The 18,131-nt window shown below is 45.2% G+C and overlaps 2 protein-coding genes across 6 annotated transcripts in view; both read left to right on the plus strand.

Moving 5' to 3' along the window:
- The window catches only part of KPNA6 (karyopherin subunit alpha 6), a 64,128-nt gene extending 47,652 nt beyond the window's left edge, over nt 1-16,476 (plus strand). For 4 of the 5 annotated variants that reach the window (XM_050795151.1, XM_050795153.1, XM_050795161.1 and 1 more), the window contains 12 exons: nt 1,516-1,608; nt 2,013-2,112; nt 3,239-3,333; nt 4,411-4,542; nt 5,625-5,713; nt 6,957-7,056; nt 7,369-7,532; nt 7,972-8,050; nt 11,189-11,314; nt 12,255-12,382; nt 14,921-15,099; nt 15,745-16,476. In XM_050795151.1, the coding sequence (XP_050651108.1) occupies nt 1,516-1,608; nt 2,013-2,112; nt 3,239-3,333; nt 4,411-4,542; nt 5,625-5,713; nt 6,957-7,056; nt 7,369-7,532; nt 7,972-8,050; nt 11,189-11,314; nt 12,255-12,382; nt 14,921-15,099; nt 15,745-15,932 (1,473 nt within the window). In that variant the 3' untranslated portion in view covers nt 15,933-16,476. The remainder of the gene's footprint in view (nt 1-1,515; nt 1,609-2,012; nt 2,113-3,238; nt 3,334-4,410; nt 4,543-5,624; nt 5,714-6,956; nt 7,057-7,368; nt 7,533-7,971; nt 8,051-11,188; nt 11,315-12,254; nt 12,383-14,920; nt 15,100-15,744) is intronic. The other variant, XM_050795144.1, reaches the window with a different exon arrangement.
- CCDC28B (coiled-coil domain containing 28B) overlaps nt 1-18,131 on the plus strand; it is a 52,156-nt gene that overhangs the window by 1,214 nt on the left and 32,811 nt on the right. The window lies entirely within an intron of this gene.

Raw genomic sequence — 18,131 nt, forward strand, 5'->3', positions numbered from 1 at the left:
CATCATCTGCACTCCCACCCCACCCTCCCAACAGGTTCAGTCACCCAATTGTTGTTGTTATTATTATTATTATTTTTTGAGATAAGGTCTCACTCTATCACCCAGGCTGGAGTGTAGTAAGTGACGCGATCTCAGCTCACTACAGGCTCCTGAGCTCAAGTGATCCTTCCTTCTCAGCCTCCTGAGTAGCTGGGACTACAGGCATGTACCACCACGCCCGGCTAATTTTTGTGGATTTTTTTTTTTTTTTTTTGTACAGTCAGGGTTTTGCCATGTTGCCCAGGCTGGTCTTGAACTCCTGAACTCAAGTGATCCACCTGCCCTGGCCTTCCAAAGTGCTCGGATTACAGGCATGCGCCACCATTCCTGGCCAGCTTAACCTGATTTTGCCCACCCTTTTGCTGTACTATCATTCCTTTTTTCTTTTTTTTTTTTTTTTTTTTTTTTTTTTTTTTTTTGTTTTTTTGTTTTTTAAATTCTTTTTTTTGAGACGGAGTCTCGCTCTGTCACCCAGGCTGGAGTGCAGTGGCCGGATCTCAGCTCACTGCAAGCTCCGCCTCCTGGGTTCATGCCATTCTCCTGCCTTAGCCTCCCAAGTAGCTGGGATTACAGACGCCCGCCACCTCGCCCGGCTAGTTTTTTGTATTTTTTAGTAGAGACGGGTTTCACCGTGTTAGCCAGGATGGTCTCGATCTCCTGACCTCGTGATCCGCCCGTCTCGGCCTCCCAAAGTGCTGGGATTACAAGCTTGAGCCACCGCGCCCGGCAGGAAGCATTTTTTTTTTAAGACAGGATCTTGCCCTGTTGCCCAGGTTGGTGTACAGTGGCGTGATCTTGGCCCACTGCTGCCTCTGCCTCCAAGTCCTTGAATATCTTTTTCATGTCAGTATTCGGTAGTCTCGTCTTCTCTTTGTGGAATACATTCCAGGACCCACAGTGGATGCCTGAAACTGCAGATATTACTGAACCTTACATATACTATGTTTTTTTCCCATATTTTTATCTTTTTACTTAAAGCACTTTACAGCTTCTGTCTGGCACATTTGAATTGCCAGCATCACTACTCTTGCACTTTGGGGCCATTATTAAGTAAAATAAGGGTTACTTGAACACGAGCAACTGCCACCTGCTAACCAAGTTGGTTACTAAGTGACTAACTGGCAGCAACATATACAGCGTGGAGTGGATACACTGGACAAAGGATGTTCACATCCTGGGCCAGACAGAACAGGATAGCATGAGATTTCATCACTACTCAGAATGGCATGCAGTTTATAACTTATGAATTATTCATTTCTGGAATTTTCTGTTTAATATTTTCAGACCACAGTTGACTGGATAATTAAAATAATAGAAAGCAAAACTGTGGATAAGGGGAGACTAATGTATAAAACTTGGCCTCATTTCTCAGCTACTGTAGTATATCCTTGTCAGTTAATGCCATAATTTAACATTGGATTGTTCTTTTTTTTTTGGTTCAGAGAGTACTCTTAACCACTGTCTCTTTACTTTCAGCTTTTTAAACGGAGAAATGTGGAGCTGATTAATGAAGAAGCTGCCATGTTCGATAGTCTTCTCATGGACTCTTATGTGAGCTCTACCACTGGGGTAAGGCCCCTGCATGTGCCTCAGGCTGACCTGGAAAGTAACTGCTTCTAAGAACAGAAATTGGGCCATTCACATCATCTACTAGCTTTGTCAGTAACCATGACAAGTTCTTTCCTCTGTGGACCCTTTTGTCAGCTTCAGAAGTCAACAGAGATTCAACTGTGTTAGAAATATCTGAGGAAACATTTAAGGGAAGCCATCAGTTGCCTCAGAATTAGGAATCACTTTTCAAATGTCCCAACTTGAAGCACCTATCGATTAAACAGACCCCTTCTCCTGAGGCTGTCTATTGTGCCATCTTCTTGCCCTCAATTTTTTAGAAAACAGGATGCCAAGCAGAATCATGTGCTCACATCTGACTGTAATGTTGGTTTGCAAAGTTCTAAACTTGTTTTATGTTCTAGGAGAGTGTGATCACAAGAGAGATGGTGGAGATGCTCTTTTCTGATGATTCTGACCTGCAGTTAGCAACCACACAGAAATTCCGGAAACTGCTCTCCAAAGGTACAAAGCCTGGCCCTTCTCAGAGAGGCCCTGTATGATTTAGCCTCTTTTCTCTTCACTAATGTCATCAACTACACGTGCCCTCACTCATTCTGCTCTAGCCCTACTGACCTTGGTGTTCCTTGTACGAGATAGACACTTTCCTACCTTCACACTGGATATTTCCTCTGCCTGATGTCTTCTATTCCCAGATATCTGTGTAGCAACTCCCTTACTCCTATGATTAAATCCTAACTTCAACATTTTTATCTTTCTACCTTGCCCTACATATTCTTCTCTTCTCCTCCCATCATATTTATCTTCTAACATAATAAAATGACTCTTCCCACTAGGATGTAAGCTGAGGGCAGAGAGTTTTGTTTTTTTTCTCTCCTGTGTCCTTTGTACCTAGAACTGTGTGGCACACCATAGGTACTTAATAAAAATTTAATGTATGATAGGAAAAATACCTCTTGTTTCAGTTATCAAATAGTCTTCCCAAGAAGAGAATACTGGTCTTTCTCGAAAGGGAAATGTGTAGACCACGGTTGTTCATCCCTTAGGCACTCTTCTCTCCCACACCTTTTTTGCTTACATTTAGTAAGCCAAAGATGAGCATACTTAAATTACGATTGGCTTTACTCTTTAACATTCCAACTGTATTATACAGTTCAAAGATGAGCAGATATTGTGTTTTGTTTTGTTTTTTTGAGACGGAGTCTCGCTCTGTCGCCCAGGCTGGAGTGCAGTGGCCGGATCTCAGCTCACTGCAAGCTCCGCCTCCCGGGTTCACGCCATTCTCCTGCCTCAGCCTCCCGAGTAGCTGGGACTACAGGCGTCCGCCACATCGCCCGGCTAGTTTTTTGTATTTTTTAGTAGAGACGGGGTGTCACCGTGTTAGCCAGGATGGTCTCGATCTCCTGACCTCGTGATCCACCCGTCTCGGCCTCCCAAAGTGCTGGGATTACAGGCTTGAGCCACCGCGCCCGGCCGCAGATATTGTTAAAACCACCTTACCAGAAGGGAGTTTGGGAATGTTTGTAAGGGGGGTGGTCAGAAGTATCTAAGAAGGATTGCAAGCTGACCCCCATGAAGAGATCAGCAAAAGCTTCTCCTGCATTTTTATTTTCCCTTCTCCCTTATCCAGAGCCTAGTCCTCCAATAGATGAAGTTATCAACACTCCAAGAGTGGTCGATCGGTTCGTGGAGTTTCTGAAGAGGAATGAGAATTGTACATTACAGGTGAGGCCTGAAGGGAAGGGGGTTTGTTTTGTCTTGTTTTGTTTTTTAATTTTGGGGGGATACAGGGTAGGTGTATATATTTATGGGGTACATGAGATGTTTTGACACAGGCCTGTAATTTGAAATAAGCAAATCATGGAGAATGGGGTATCCATTTCCTCAAGCATTTATCCTTTAAGTTACAAACAATCCAATTATGCCCTTTAAGTTATTTTAAATTGTGTAGTTATTATTGACTATAGTCACCCTATTGTGTTATCAAATAGTAGGTCTTATTAATTCTTTCTGGGTTTTATTGTACCCATTACTTATCCCCACCCCACCCCCATTCCCCCACTACTGGGAAGGGGTTATTAGGTGAAAGCCCTACTTCCAAGAAATTGTAGTGAGATGTTTCTATTGACATATCTCTCGGGAAGTATACAAGTAATGTTAAGAAACATTCAGGAGAAACCATCAGTTCCCTCACAGCCAAAATATCTTTCTTAAAACAATTTCAAAGGAAAGACACAAGACTATGATAGACTGATCATTCATTTATAAATCAGAGGGTATAGTCCACTACCTGTGTCACCGAGGCAAGTCGTTTAGCCTCTCTGGGTCTCTTGTTTCAGAGATGGGTGATGGCTCAATCCATTGGAACTTGCCAGAACTCAGCTGAAAGGGACTTTGAGAGACACATTTCATTCTAATCCTCATTTCAGAAATGAAGAAAGTGAAGCTCAGGAAATAAAAAAGTGACCTGGCAAAGGATGCATGGGTTCTGTGGTAGTGCAGGACTAAACCTGGGACCCTAGAAGCCCAATGTCTTATTCCCATGTATATCACATCACTGCATCTTCCCACTCTCTAAAGACGGGAGGGGAAAGGCTTGTATTTTGTGTGTGTGTGTGTGTGTGTGTGTGTGTGTGTGTGTGTGTTTTTTAAATTCGTAGGCAAGAGGCTTGCTTGTGTTTTGTGAGGTTGTTTTTGTTTTTTTAAATTCATGGGCAGGAGGCTTACTGTTCTGGGCCAGCTGATAGGCATGGCTGCTCAGTCTGAAATGACCTTTCAATCATTGCTTAATCTCACTTTCAGTTTGAAGCTGCCTGGGCTCTAACGAATATTGCCTCTGGAACCTCTCAGCAGACCAAAATTGTCATTGAAGCAGGGGCTGTCCCCATTTTTATAGAGCTGCTTAATTCAGACTTTGAGGATGTTCAGGAACAGGTAATGCTTAGATTTGGTATGATTCTTTATAGTACCTGTGGTATAATAAAAAATGTATTTGGTCTTTGTCCTGGTTCTTGGCACAGTGTTAAAACTCTTGGAATTTCCTGAGCGATAGGAGTATCAAGTACAGATGGTCCCTGGGACTTGCAACTGGTATCTCAAGTGGGGGCAGTCTTGTGGAACTAACCTGTGAGGTCTACATTAACTCTAGGTGTTAGTGTCAGAATTGAATTAAATTGTTGGACACACGGTTGGTGTCAGAGAATGGGTGGTTGATGTGGAAAAAACTCTATACATTTGTTGTTGGAAGTGCCATTGGAAAAAAGACACCACAGTACCCATATCTCAGTACCCAGAGATCATGGAGATAAAGGTACAACTTCCATTTCTCCCACTGAATTCTTGCTAGTTGGATAGAATTGGAGAGTGGTAGTGGGCACTCTCCTCCATTACTACATATAGAGTTGGTCCAAGGCAACTACAAGAGTGCAACTTTCGCCAGGCACGGTGGCTCATGCCTGTAATCCCAGCACTTTGAGAGGCCAGGGTGGGCAGATCACGAGGTCAGGAGTTCAAGACCAGCCTGACCAACATGGTGAAACCCCATCTCTACTAAAAATACAAAAAATTAGCTGGTTGTGGTAGCGCACGCCTATAATCCCAGCTATTCAGGAGGCTGAGGCAGGAGAATCACTTGAACCCAGTAGGTGGAGGTTAGAGTGAGCCATGATCGCACCACTGCACTCCAGCCTGGGTAACGCAGCGAGACTCCATCTCAAAAAAATGCAACTTTCTGATTACTTTCTCCTTTTCTGGGTGATGTTGTTTTGGCTTCTCTGCCTACAGTACAGATGGCAGCCTGTCTCTCCCGGCTGAACCAGGAACTCCCAGGGGATAGGTCCTTGTAGAACAAGTGCTCAATAAGGATTTCAATAGGGAGGTTACCTGAGCTTATATAGTGTATTTGGGGCCTTGACATCATCCTCATCCTGGTGGGTACTCACTTTGCAGTTGTGACTATAAAGTACTCACAGAAGTACCAGGCTTTGTGGGTGACAGTTTCATTATCCCCTTTTCAGGCAGTCTGGGCACTGGGAAACATAGCTGGAGATAGCTCTGTTTGCCGAGATTACGTCTTGAACTGTTCCATCCTTAATCCTTTGTTAACGTGAGTAATTATAATAATCTGTACCTGGGTGTCTATAGGGTGGCCATGTGGCAGGTCATTTGGGGGCAGCATACTTGATTCCTTAAGATGATAGGTAAGTACGAAAACTATAAAAATGCATTCTGATTGCCAAAGTAAAAGATAGGTATCTTTGGAGATTGAGAAGGTTGTGGCCGGACATGGTGGCTTATGCCTATAATCCCAGCACTTTGGTAGACCAGAGCAGGTGCATCCCTTGAGCCCAGAGTTCAAAACCAGCCTGGGCAATGTGGTGAAACCCCAGCTCTACAAAAAATACAAAAAGTTAGCCAGATGTGGTGGCACGCACCTGTAGACCCAGCTACTTGGGAGGCTGAGGCAAGGAGGATCACCTGAGCCCAGGGAGATCAAGGCTACAGTGAACTGTGATCATACCATTGTACTTCAGCCTGGGCAACAGAGTGGAAAAAAAAAAAAAAGATTGTGCCACCCGTCTGCCAAGAAAGATGTTGTTTCTCACTTCATGGCACTGCATAACCTCATCTTAGTCATACCCTCATATCCTCCTCATTGTTGAGCCAGGGGAGAGAGGCAGGACTAGCCCATCTGGAAAAATCCAACCTTCTCTACAAAATGCATTGATTTGCTATGAGGTCATGCATACATACATTGGACGGCTCTGTTGTAAATTATAGATCAAAGACCCCATAAAGCGTCATTGTATCCCTCTCCCATCCTTCCCTCCATGCCCTTAGAGTAAACTATGTCTAAACCAAAACAGATGAATGAACTGTTCTTCAGAGACCACAGTCCCATAGCCTACCACTATCACTTTCTTGGACCCTTCACAGAAAATTATTCCATACTGTGTGGCTAAAACTCTCACAGTATACCTATAGCTTTTATTTCTTAGACTTTTAGCCTTTATTTTCAGGGAATACCATTCCTTGTCCTGGACTTGTGGCCAGGGTTATGGGCACGTTATATCCTACCTTAGAAGCTTTATAGGCTTACTCGAGATCTAGCCCTCTGTTGTGTCCCTATTATCTATGGTATTAACTAGCTACAGCTGGTCCTGAAATGAATACTCTGTATAGAGGTTGGCCTTCTGACTAATACCAGCTCTATTAACTTAGGTCTATGAGTAGGAAGAAACAGGCTGCTAGAGTCTGAGAAGTCTGATTGGATTTGTCTCTGGGTTCATTGGCAACAGCCCTATGCCAAGGCCTTAGTGCTCAGGATCTGGCTTTGCTGTTTCCTTCAGACTCCTTACCAAGTCCACACGACTGACAATGACACGGAATGCGGTCTGGGCCCTGTCAAATCTCTGCCGAGGGAAGAACCCACCCCCAGAGTTTGCAAAGGTGAGAGAGCTACTTACTAGACCCTGAGTGACATCAGGTTCCTTCATATGGAGTTTTTAAGTCTTTGGGATACTCCCTGGAGTCTCAAATCATGGGAAACTGAAAGAAGCAATTGTTAGTGAAGTAGATGATCTTGTGTGCCTGGATAGTAAAGTGAAAAAGTAGATCTAAATGTTTAACGTAGTAGCGATCCCTAGGGTCTGGAATTACTTTGTGTGTGTTGAGAGCGGGGGTGGTTGCAGTGTTAGGGTTCATGATAGAGCTGATATAGTCTTGTCCCCCTATGACTCTTTCTCACTCCGCTTCCCACAGGTCTCTCCTTGTTTGCCTGTACTGTCTCGCCTACTCTTCAGCAGCGACTCAGACTTGCTGGCAGATGCTTGCTGGGCCCTTTCTTATCTGTCTGATGGACCCAATGAGAAGATCCAGGCAGTCATAGACTCCGGAGTCTGCCGGAGATTGGTAGAGCTGCTGATGTGAGTGGTCTTACAAGGGGTACAGGTTCTGGCTAGGCACGGTGGCTTACGCTTATAATCCCAGCACTTTGGGAGGCCAAGGCGGGCGGATCACGAGGTCAGGAGTTCGAGACCAGCCTGACCAACATGGTGAAACCCTGTGTCTACTAAAAATACAAAAATTAGCTGGGTGTGCTGGCAGGCACCTGTAATCCCAGCTACTCGGGAGGCTGAGGCAGGAGAATCGTTTGAACCTGGGAGGCGGAGGTTGCAGTGAGCTGAGATCACTCCATTGCATTCCAGCCTGGGCGACAGGGCAAGACTCCGTCTCAAAAAAAAATAAAAGAAAAAAGAGGATAGGTCTCTTAAGCTTCTCTGGGCTCAGACTAAAGAGATAAGAGTCAGCAGGGCCAAAAATGGTGTGCTGGCCTTCTGCTGATCAGATCTCCCTCCTCTGTAGGCACAATGATTACAAAGTGGCTTCTCCTGCCCTGAGAGCCGTGGGTAACATCGTCACTGGGGATGACATCCAGACCCAGGTAAGAAAGAGGAGGGTGTAGGATCTTAGACCAGCTATGGAAGAGCTTGTGGAGAGCTGCCTGTGGACAAAAGCCTTTCCTGCAAAGGGCTGTGGTCCTGATGGGAGGCACTATGGTCTAAGAAAGTGTAGGCTTGAGTGAAAAGTTCCAGCTCTGTCACTCTCTAAGCAGTCACGGGAAACTTGGTTCCTTCTTTTCTTCCATAAATTGGGAACAAATCATCATCTAATGGGTAAAGGAAAACTAAATGGAATAATTGGGCTTACCACCTGGGACATTGTGAGATAGTTAAGTTTGAGTCATGGTCCCTTTGAGATACTGAAAGCTATGGAACTCCACCCCTACTTACTAGATCTTTAGGGTCTCATGGATATCATGGACCTTGGATTAATCTTTTGTAAATAGCCCCTCTGGTGAGGTCATAGTAAACAAGGTTCGCCTGCTCAAAGGCTAGAGATTTGGGTATTCTTTGGGTTTTGAGTAGCTGGCATAATTCTGTGGGGTTCTGGACAGGTTTTTTACAGGTGAGTAGTCTCACTCAAACACTCAAACCCACACACTCATTTTCTGGGTTACTTTGTATATGTATATGCATGTACTTTAAAATACAACATAAATTTTACCATTTTAACCATTTCATTGGCATAAAGTACATTCACATTTTTTCTCTGTCATCACCACTAGCCAGCTACAGAATTTTTTTATCATCTCAAACTGAATTTTTTTATCATCTCTAACTCCCCATTCTCCCTTCCCCTCAGTGCCTAGTAAACACCATTCTGTTTTCTGCCTCTGTGAGTTTGAGTGCTCTAAGTACCTCATGTAAGTGGAATCATACAGTGTTTATTCTTTCTCGTCTGGTTTATTTCACTTAGCCTAGTATCTTTAAGATTCATCCATGTCATAGCATGTATCAGAACTCCTTTGTAAGGCTGAATGATATTCCACTGTGTGTATATGCCATATTTTATTTATCCATTCATCCATCTGTAGACATTTGGGTTGTTTCCACCTTTTGGCTATTGTGAATAATGCTGCTATGAACATTGGTGTACAAATATTTGTTCAAGTCCCTGTTTTCAGTCCTTTTGGGTATATACCCATAATGGAATTGCTGGATCATGTTCTAATTTTATGCTTAATTTTTTTGAGGGACCACCGTACTGTTTTGCACAGCTGCTATGCCATCTTACATTCTCACCAACAATGCATCATGTTCCAACTTCCCCACAGCCTTGTCAACGGTTATTTTCCGTTTTTCTTTCTTTTTTTTTTTTTTTTTTTTTTTTTACAATACCCACCCTAAAGGGTGTGAAGTGATATTTCATTGTGGTTTTTATTTGCATTTTTCTAATGATTAGTAATGTTGAGCATCTTTTCATATGCTTATTGGCCATCTGTGTTTTTTTGTTTTTTGTTTTTTCTTTTTTTTTTTTTTTGGACACATGTCTATTCAAGTCCTTTGCTCATGTTTTAATTGGGTTGTTGAGTTTTCTGGTTGTTCAATTTTGGGAGTTCTTCATATGTTCTGGATATTAATCTCTTATCAGATACATGTTTCGCAAATATCTTCTCTTGTTCTGTGGTTTTATCTTGTAACTCTGGTGTCTTTAAAAAAAACTTTTTAATTTATTTAATTTTTAAAAATTGAGACAGAGTCTCTCTTTGTCACCCAGGCTAGAGTGCAATGTTGCCATCTCGGCTCACTACAACCTCTGCCTCCTGAGCTCAAAGCAATCCTTCCACCTCAGCCTCCCAAGTAGCTGGTACTACAGGCATGCACCATCACGCCTAGCTAATTTTTTGAATTGGTTTTTTTGGAGAGACAGGGTTTTACCATGTTGCCCAGGCTGGTCTTGAACTACTGGACTTAAGCAATCCTCCCACCTTGGCTTCTCAAAGTGGTGGGATTACAGGCATGAAGCCACCTCGCCCAGACCCACTTTCTTTTCTTTTTAAAATTTTTTTTTAGAGGGTATCACTGTGTTGCCCCGGCTGGCCTTGAACTCTTGTGCTGAGGTGATCCTACTGCCTCAGCCTCCTGAGTAGCTGGGAGTGCAGGAGCATACCACTGTGCCCAGCTTACTCCAATGTCTTGATGCACAAAAGTTTTTCATTTTGATTAAGTCCAGTTTACCTGGGCCAGGTGCGGTGGCTCACGCCTGTAATTCCAGCACTTTGGGAGGCTGAGGCGGGAGGATCACTTGAGCCCAGAAGTTTGAGACCAGCCCTACAACATGGGAAGACCCTGTCTCTACAAAAAAAATTTTATTTTATTTTTTTAATTAGCAGGGTGCAGTGGCACCCTGCTACTCAGGAGTCCCCAACTACTCAAGAGGCTGAAGTAGGAGGATTGCTTGAGACTGGGAGGTCAAGGCTGCAGTAAGCTGTGATCATGCCACTGCACTCCAGCCTAGGCAACAGAGCAAGACCCTGTTTCAAGAAAAAAAATTAGGCCAGGCACTGTGACTCACGCCTGTAATCCCAACACTTTGGGAGGCTGAGGCAGGCAGATCACCTAAAGTCAGGAGCTCGAGACCAGCCTGGCCAACTTGATGAAACCCCATCTCTACTAAAAATACAAAAATTAGTCGGGCATGGTGGTGGGTGTCTGTAATCCCAGCATCTCGGGAGGCTAAGGCTGGAGAATCGCTTGAACCTGGGAGGCGGAGGTTGCAGTGAGCCGAGATTGTGCCACTGCACTCCAGCCTGGGCGTCAGAGCAAGACTGTGTCTCAAAAAAAAAAAAAGGAAAGAAAAACATTTAAAAAAATTAAAAACAGTTGGCCGGGCGCGGTGGCTCAAGCCTGTAATCCCAGCACTTTGGGAGGCTGAGACGGGCGGATCACGAGGTCAGGAGATCGAGACCATCCTGGCTAATATGGTGAAACCCCGTCTCCACTAAAAATACAAAAAACTAGCCGGGCGAGGTGGTGGGCGCCTGTAGTCCCAGCTACTCGGGAGGCTGAGGCAGGAGAATGGCGTAAACCCGGGAGGCGGAGCTTGCAGTGAGCTGAGATCCGGCCACTGCACTCCAGCCTGGGCGACAAAGCGAGACTCCGTCTCAAAAAAAAAAAAAAAAAAAAAAAAAACAGTTTATCTAATTTTTCTTTTGTTTCCTATGCTTTTGGTGTTCTAGGTCATTCTTAACTGTTCAGCCCTACCTTGCCTTCTCCACTTGTTGAGCAGTCCCAAGGAGTCAATCCGAAAGGAAGCTTGCTGGACTATTTCAAATATTACTGCTGGCAACAGGGCTCAAATACAGGTAAAATAGGCAGGGAAGTCAAGGGGCATGGGAAGTCATAGGAACATGGGAGGTTGCTGGAATATTTGCTTTCAGAAGAAAGAATTTGTTTCCCTTTAAAAATTGGAGTCAATTGGCCAGGCACGTTGGCTCATGCCTGTAGTCCCAGCACTTTGGGAGGCTGAGGCGGACGGATCGTGAGGTCAGGAGTTTGAGACCAGCCTGGCCAACATGGTGAAATCACATCTCTACTAAAAATACAAAAATTAGATGGGTGTGGTGGCGGGCACCTGTAATCTCAGCTATTCGGGAGGCTGAGGCAGGATAATCGCTTGAACCCGGGAGGCAAAAATTGCAGTGAGCTGAGATCTCGCCACTGTACTCTAGCCTGGGCAACAGAGCGAGACTCTGTCTCCAAAAAAAAAAAAAAAAAAAAAGGGGGGGGCCAGGTACAGTGGCTCATGCTTGTAATCCCAGCACTTTGGGAGGCCGAGGTGGGCGGATCATGAGGTCAGGAGATCGAGACCATCCTGGCTAACATGGTGAAACCCTGTCTCTGAAAATACAAAAAAAAAAAAAAATAGCCAGGCGTGGTGGCGGGTGCCTGTAGTCCCAGCTAGTCGGGAGGCTGAGGCAGGACAATGGCATGAACCTGGGAGGCGGAGCTTGCAGTGAGCCGAGATCGCGCCACTGGACTCCAGCCTGGGCGACAGAGCGAGACTCTGTCTCAGAAAAAAAAAAAAAAAGAAAGAAATTGGAATCAACGTGTACTATTGGTCAAAGAAGCTGTGTAACCAAAACTGGGTTCTTCTGTAGTAGCCTGTCACCTATATAGGAAGAACAAAAGAAAACTCCCAGAATGGGGAAGATGACTAAGTCTTAGCTGATTTGGGGACTAGATTTATTTATCATCCTGAAATGACTTTTTCTTTCCATCTGCCTCCCCTCAATCCTCTCTCAGGCTGTTATAGATGCAAATATCTTCCCTGTGTTGATCGAAATCCTTCAGAAAGCAGAGTTTCGTACAAGGAAAGAGGCAGCCTGGGCCATCACCAATGCCACATCAGGAGGAACCCCTGAGCAGATCAGGTATTACATTCCTTTCCAATTGTCTTGAATCATATGGATGCTCTCCCTGTTTGCTCCTGGTTTATAGGTGACCTATAAACTGCTCTTGCTCAGACAGGTCTGCCCCCTAGTCTCGATGTAATAGAATTTTACTGGTAAACTGCTACAGTGTCACTAGAATCTGGAATAGATTCCATGTAAGCCATGTGGGAATCTATTGGAGATTCTAGTGACACTGTAGCAATTTACCAGTTTTCCCTTCTGGAGAAGAGAAACATGACATGGGTATCCATCTTTTCTTTTTTTTTTTTTTTTTTTTTTTTTTTTTGAGATGGAGTCTCGCTGTGTCGCCTAGGCTAGAGTGCAGTGGCCGGATCTCAGCCCACTGCAAGCTCCGCCTCCCGGGTTTACGCCATTCTCCTGCCTCAGCCTCCCGAGTAGCTGGGACTACAGGCGCCCGCCACCTCGCCCGGCTAAGTTTTTGTATTTTTTAGTAGAGACGGGGTTTCACCGTGTCAGCCAGGATGGTCTCGATCTCCTGACCTCGTGATCCGCCCGTCTCGGCCTCCCAAAGTGCTGGGATTACAGGCTTGAGCCACCGCGCCCGGCCTGTATCCATCTTTTCTCTACCTTTTCCTATCCAACAGAGAACTGAAATCTATGTAGTTCTCAATTATTTCTACAAATGAAGGGGAACCGTGCTGTGGCTCACTCAAAACAGTTTCTTGAGCCTGGCCAACATAAGAAGACTCTATCTCTACAAAAGATACAAAAATTAGCTGGGCATGGTGGCATGTGCCTGTAGTCCCAGCTGAGATGGGAGGATGGTTTGAGCCTGGAAGGTCAAGGCTGCAGTGAACTGTGATTGTACCACTGCACTCCAGCCTGAGTGACAGAGCCAGAGTGTGTCCAAAAAAAAAAAAAAACCCAACAAGCAAGCTGGTGTGATGTCTCATGTCTGTTATCCCAGCACCTTGGGAAGCTGAAGCAGGAGGATCCTTTAAACCCAGGAGTTCAAGACTAGCCTGGGCAACATAGGGACACCTCATGTATACAAAAATGTAAAAATTAGCAGGTTGTAGTGGTGTGTGCCTATGGCCGCAGCTACTCAGTAGGCTGAAGCAGGAGGATCACCTGAGCCCAGGAGGTCACAGCTGTAATAAGCTGTGATGATGCCACTATACTCCAGCGTTTGCCACAGAGCAAGGTCCTCTCTCAAACAAAAAAGCAACTTCTTTGGGAAATTAATTTGGGGTATGAGACTTGAAAGAAGCTAATAGAAAGCTATTTTGTGTATGTGTACTCTTTTTGAGACCGCAACCTCTGCCTCCCGGGTTCAAGCGATTCTTCTGCTTTAGCCTCCTGAGTAGCTGGGATTACAGGCGTGTGCCACCACACCCAGCCAATTATTTGTATTTTTAGTAGAAACGGGGTTTCACCATGTTAGCAGACTGGTTTTGAACTCCTGACCCCAGGTGATGCTCCCACTTCGGCTTCCCAAAGTGCTGAGATTACAAGCATGAAGCATCAGGCCTGTGTACTCTTTTATTTTAGTTTCCATTATCTGAACATTAGTGGGAAGTGGTGGGAATAGATAGGTGTCTTGCCCTTCACCTGTTGCCTGTTAAGGGGAGCATAGTCAGTATATGTAAAGCCTTAGGAGAAAAGAGATAGCTGTTGAGTTAAGCTTTGAAGGATAAATATGGGATTATAAAAGTCCTCTTAGGGAAAAGCATAAATAAAGGTACAAGAATCAGAAACCTGGAGACCTTTACAAGTGTGACTAGAATGTATTGTCCTTGGAAGGGAATAATGGGAGGCAGAGCTAGAAAAGAACTGGGAGCCAGATTGCAGGGCATCCAGGCTGGGCTTGGCTTGTGGTATTATGGTATTGTTGTGCCACAGAATTTGGAATTCAGGGAAATAGGGAGCCTGTGAAAAATTTTAAGCAGGGAAGTGATATGTTCAGAGGGGTAATGTTGTAGCTAAGGAGACATTAGAGGCAAGGAGGAGGAATGTTTGGTAGCATCCACATGTGAAATGAACTAGACCAATATCAACAGGAAGGTAGAGAGATAGAGAAAGGATAAGCAGTTATCACGGCTCAGTAAGAGCAGTGGCTCACACCTATAATCCCAGCACTTTGGGAGGCTAAGGTGGGAGGATCACTTGAGACCAGAGACCAGCCTGGGCAACATAATGAGACTTTGTCTCTACAAAAAATAAAAAATAAAATTAGCTGAGAATGATGGCACACACCTGTAGTCACAGCTGTTTGGGAGACTGAGGCAGGAGGATCACTTGAGCCCACGAGTTTGATGCTGTAGTGCGCTGGGGTCGCACCACTGCACCCCAGCCTGGGTGACAGAGCAAGACCGTCTCAAAAAAAAAAAAAGACTTAGTTGGGGAAGACTCTCATTCTCTGGTGTGGAATGAGGTGTTGCACAATTCTTAAAAATAAAAAAATAGTAAGAGTGAGTTGGTGAGAGTGCAGAGTACCTGCCCAGCACTTCATTTGTCCTGTACTAGTTTAGAACTTGCATGGTCTCTGGCCCCTAGGTACCTGGTCTCACTGGGCTGCATCAAACCCCTATGTGACTTGCTGACTGTAATGGATTCGAAGATTGTGCAAGTGGCCCTCAATGGACTGGAGAACATCCTGCGACTTGGAGAGCAAGAGGGCAAGCGCAGTGGCTCAGGGGTCAATCCCTATTGTGGCCTCATAGAGGAAGCCTATGGTATGTGCCCTCTCCTCAATCTAGGTCAGAACCTGAGACTAGGCCTCCAACGTGGTATACATATGTTGGTGGTGGCAAAGTGTGGGTTGGGGAGCATCCATAGCTTCCATGAGACTGACGTCTGTGTCTCCAGAACAGTTAAGAGCTCCTGCCCTAGCTAAGTTTAACCATCACAGGGTTTCAGATGTTACCATGAGTATAACGGGGATGAACTGAGTAGCTGGGGTACAGTTAGGATTTGGACTTGGCTCATCTTTTGAGTTCAGAGTTGTCTCCCACCAGTTTCTTCTCCTTCTAAGGAGCGATAGATAAGTTCTCTTTCTGATAGGTTGCACCTATAAGAGTGCTGGATTGACTCATCACTCATCCCTGAGAGGCTGATGATTTGCCCAGGTCATGTACCTAGTTTAAAGCAGAATCAGGACTAGAATCTCTGTAACTGACATTTTGGTCTCTTTCCTTTGGGATTCTGTAGTTTTGAGAAGAAATCTTAACTCTCCTCTTTCAGGTCCAAGAGTGATCTGATCATATGAACTTGTGTTTGTAAGCACTAACATACCTCATGGAAGGAAAAATAGGTAAATGTTTCACCTGCCCATAGAAAAGCACTCACACTTCCCTCTCCTTCCTTCCTTACTATTGTAGGCTTGGATAAAATTGAGTTTCTCCAGAGCCATGAGAACCAAGAAATCTACCAGAAGGCCTTCGACCTCATTGAGCACTACTTTGGTGTAGAAGACGATGATAGCAGCCTGGCTCCCCAAGTGGATGAAACGCAACAGCAGTTCATCTTCCAGCAGCCTGAGGCCCCCATGGAGGGCTTCCAGCTATAATATCTGCCTCCGGGGAGGGGAGGGGATGGGAAGCACCACCAGCCAGTGGAAGAGCAGCCCCTGGTGGGCGGGAAACCAGTGTCCCCACCATCAGCCACCACACACCTCTGCTGCCCTGGAGACTGTGCTCTTGACCTGCTCCACCCCCTTCCCTGGAGGGAGCACCCTCTGGACAGACAGAACCATCTGAGGCTCACCTTTGGGTTTTGTGACAAGAAGGGGACGTGTTGGGTTTTTCTTCCTTACACTATATTTTGGCTGCACACATGTCTTTAACCCAGGAGCCCAGGGGTAGACAAAGGAGGACTAAGGTAATCAATTTGCACCTTTTTTTATTTTTATCTTTTTTCTTTTTTTCTTCAGTGGTGACTTCCTTCCCTTTATCTTTTTTCATTCTTCCCAGTCCTCTGCCCTGATCTGTGTAACTCTTATCTTGGGTACTTGAGCAGACGGTATATTCCAGAGGTGGGAGGTGGGAGGGGAAGGGAGAAACCCAAAACAAAGTGTTCTTGCTCTGACAGAATATTAATCTTGTACGCTTGGATTGAGTTATTTAATTTTTTCTTTTGCACATTTTTCTTGTATTAAGATTGCTCTTCCCAAGAGCCACGAGTTCCTGGTTTTAATAAACCCAGCTGCCTGCATTGCCTGGGACTAGACTAGGCTGATGGGGAGGCTACCATGAAACAAAGGTCCCTCCTTCCCTCTGACTCTTTGCCCAGACCTCTTTAGTTTGGGAGATCCTCCTCACTCTCCTGGAGTGTCTCAAGTACACCAGTGGGAGTGCAGGGGAGGAGCACAGGCCTTCACATGGGGCTTCCCACGTATAGCTACTGATCCCATATTTCCTACTCACCTTCCAAATGGTGCGACCCAACTTCATTTGTTTACTTGAAAATTCCCACTCGGGGTTTAGAGAACCTCTGAGGTGGCTGTATTTTCTCCTAAGCTTGAGATAGGGGGCTGTGGTCCTTCCTCTCTCCTGAGGAGAAAGTCCCTGCTCTGGTGACCTGTAAGCTGCAGAGGAGGTTGGAGTGAGAGTGTCATGTATTGGGATAGTCAGGGATCCCTGCCTTTGGCCTTTTCTTCTTCTTCCTCTTCCATAGTTGGATCATGTATATTTTACTTCTAAAGGAGAGAATGTCAAAAAGTTCTGTATTTTTTTATATTCTATATATTAGGTAGGTCAATCTTAATTGGTCTCAAGAGGAAGAACTGTCATTTCTGTAAGTAGGATACTGTGAGGAAGACCAAAAAGAGATGTGGATGCTTCCTCGCTCAGGAGGCCTGAGCTTGGTCCTTTTCCTCTCTGCTTGGATTCTGGACCACCACCTGGGACCAACCTTCAACTCTGGAACCTTCATAAAGCAGGTCAGCGTGGCCTGATTGTCCCAGGACCTGAAGGGAGCAAGGATGGCCTCAGGGCCTAGTGAAGTCTGCTACTCTGTCCTTACTGCTGAACATCCTGCTTGTACCAGGAAACTCAGAAGCAGTTTCCCTTGTCAAATTCAATCTCAGTGGCCATTGTCCACATAACCAATCACCCATGGCTGCCTCTTATTATCTATTATCACTGAAACTTAGTAGCCTGCTTTTTTTTTTTTTTTTCTTAAGAGCTATTGCTTATCTTCCCTGTTTGGGATCCTTGTTCCTGGTTTAGGTTTTCCCTTCCTTGTGATGATTATAATCCAGATGCCTTTTCTTTCTGTTTGAATTACAGTAGTGCATTGCCTCAGTGGCTTGCCTGTGCCTCTGGCTGGATTACATGTGATAGTAAAGCCCACCTGTTTGGATGGGAGTAGAGGAAGTTGGTGTAGACCAGCTGTGGAGCTGAAGGCACAGTCCGCCCCACCCCAACCTCCCCACTATGGTTAGTCAAGAGGCATCCAGCTCCAAGCTCTGCTTTTCCTTCCTCTGAAACAATGCCATTCTTGCTTCTATTGCTACACATCTCCTGGCTCAGGTGAAATCCACGCCCTTCTGCTTATAGACCTAAAGTTCAGGTACTTATTGCTGGCCATTGGTCTTGAATTTTCCCTCTCCTAGTGCTGCGGTCCCACTTCAAAGCCATTTTCTGAGGAGGATGGTTTAGGGCTGGCAATTGTCCCTGAAAAATCACACCCATGTTGTACCACCTTGGTGAGTCAGATGCCACTCATCAGCTTGGGAATGATGGCTGCCAACTCCCAATCTCCCAGG

The sequence above is a fragment of the Macaca thibetana genome, chromosome 1 (assembly GCF_024542745.1).
Source record: "Macaca thibetana thibetana isolate TM-01 chromosome 1, ASM2454274v1, whole genome shotgun sequence".
Taxonomy (NCBI): domain Eukaryota; kingdom Metazoa; phylum Chordata; class Mammalia; order Primates; family Cercopithecidae; genus Macaca; species Macaca thibetana.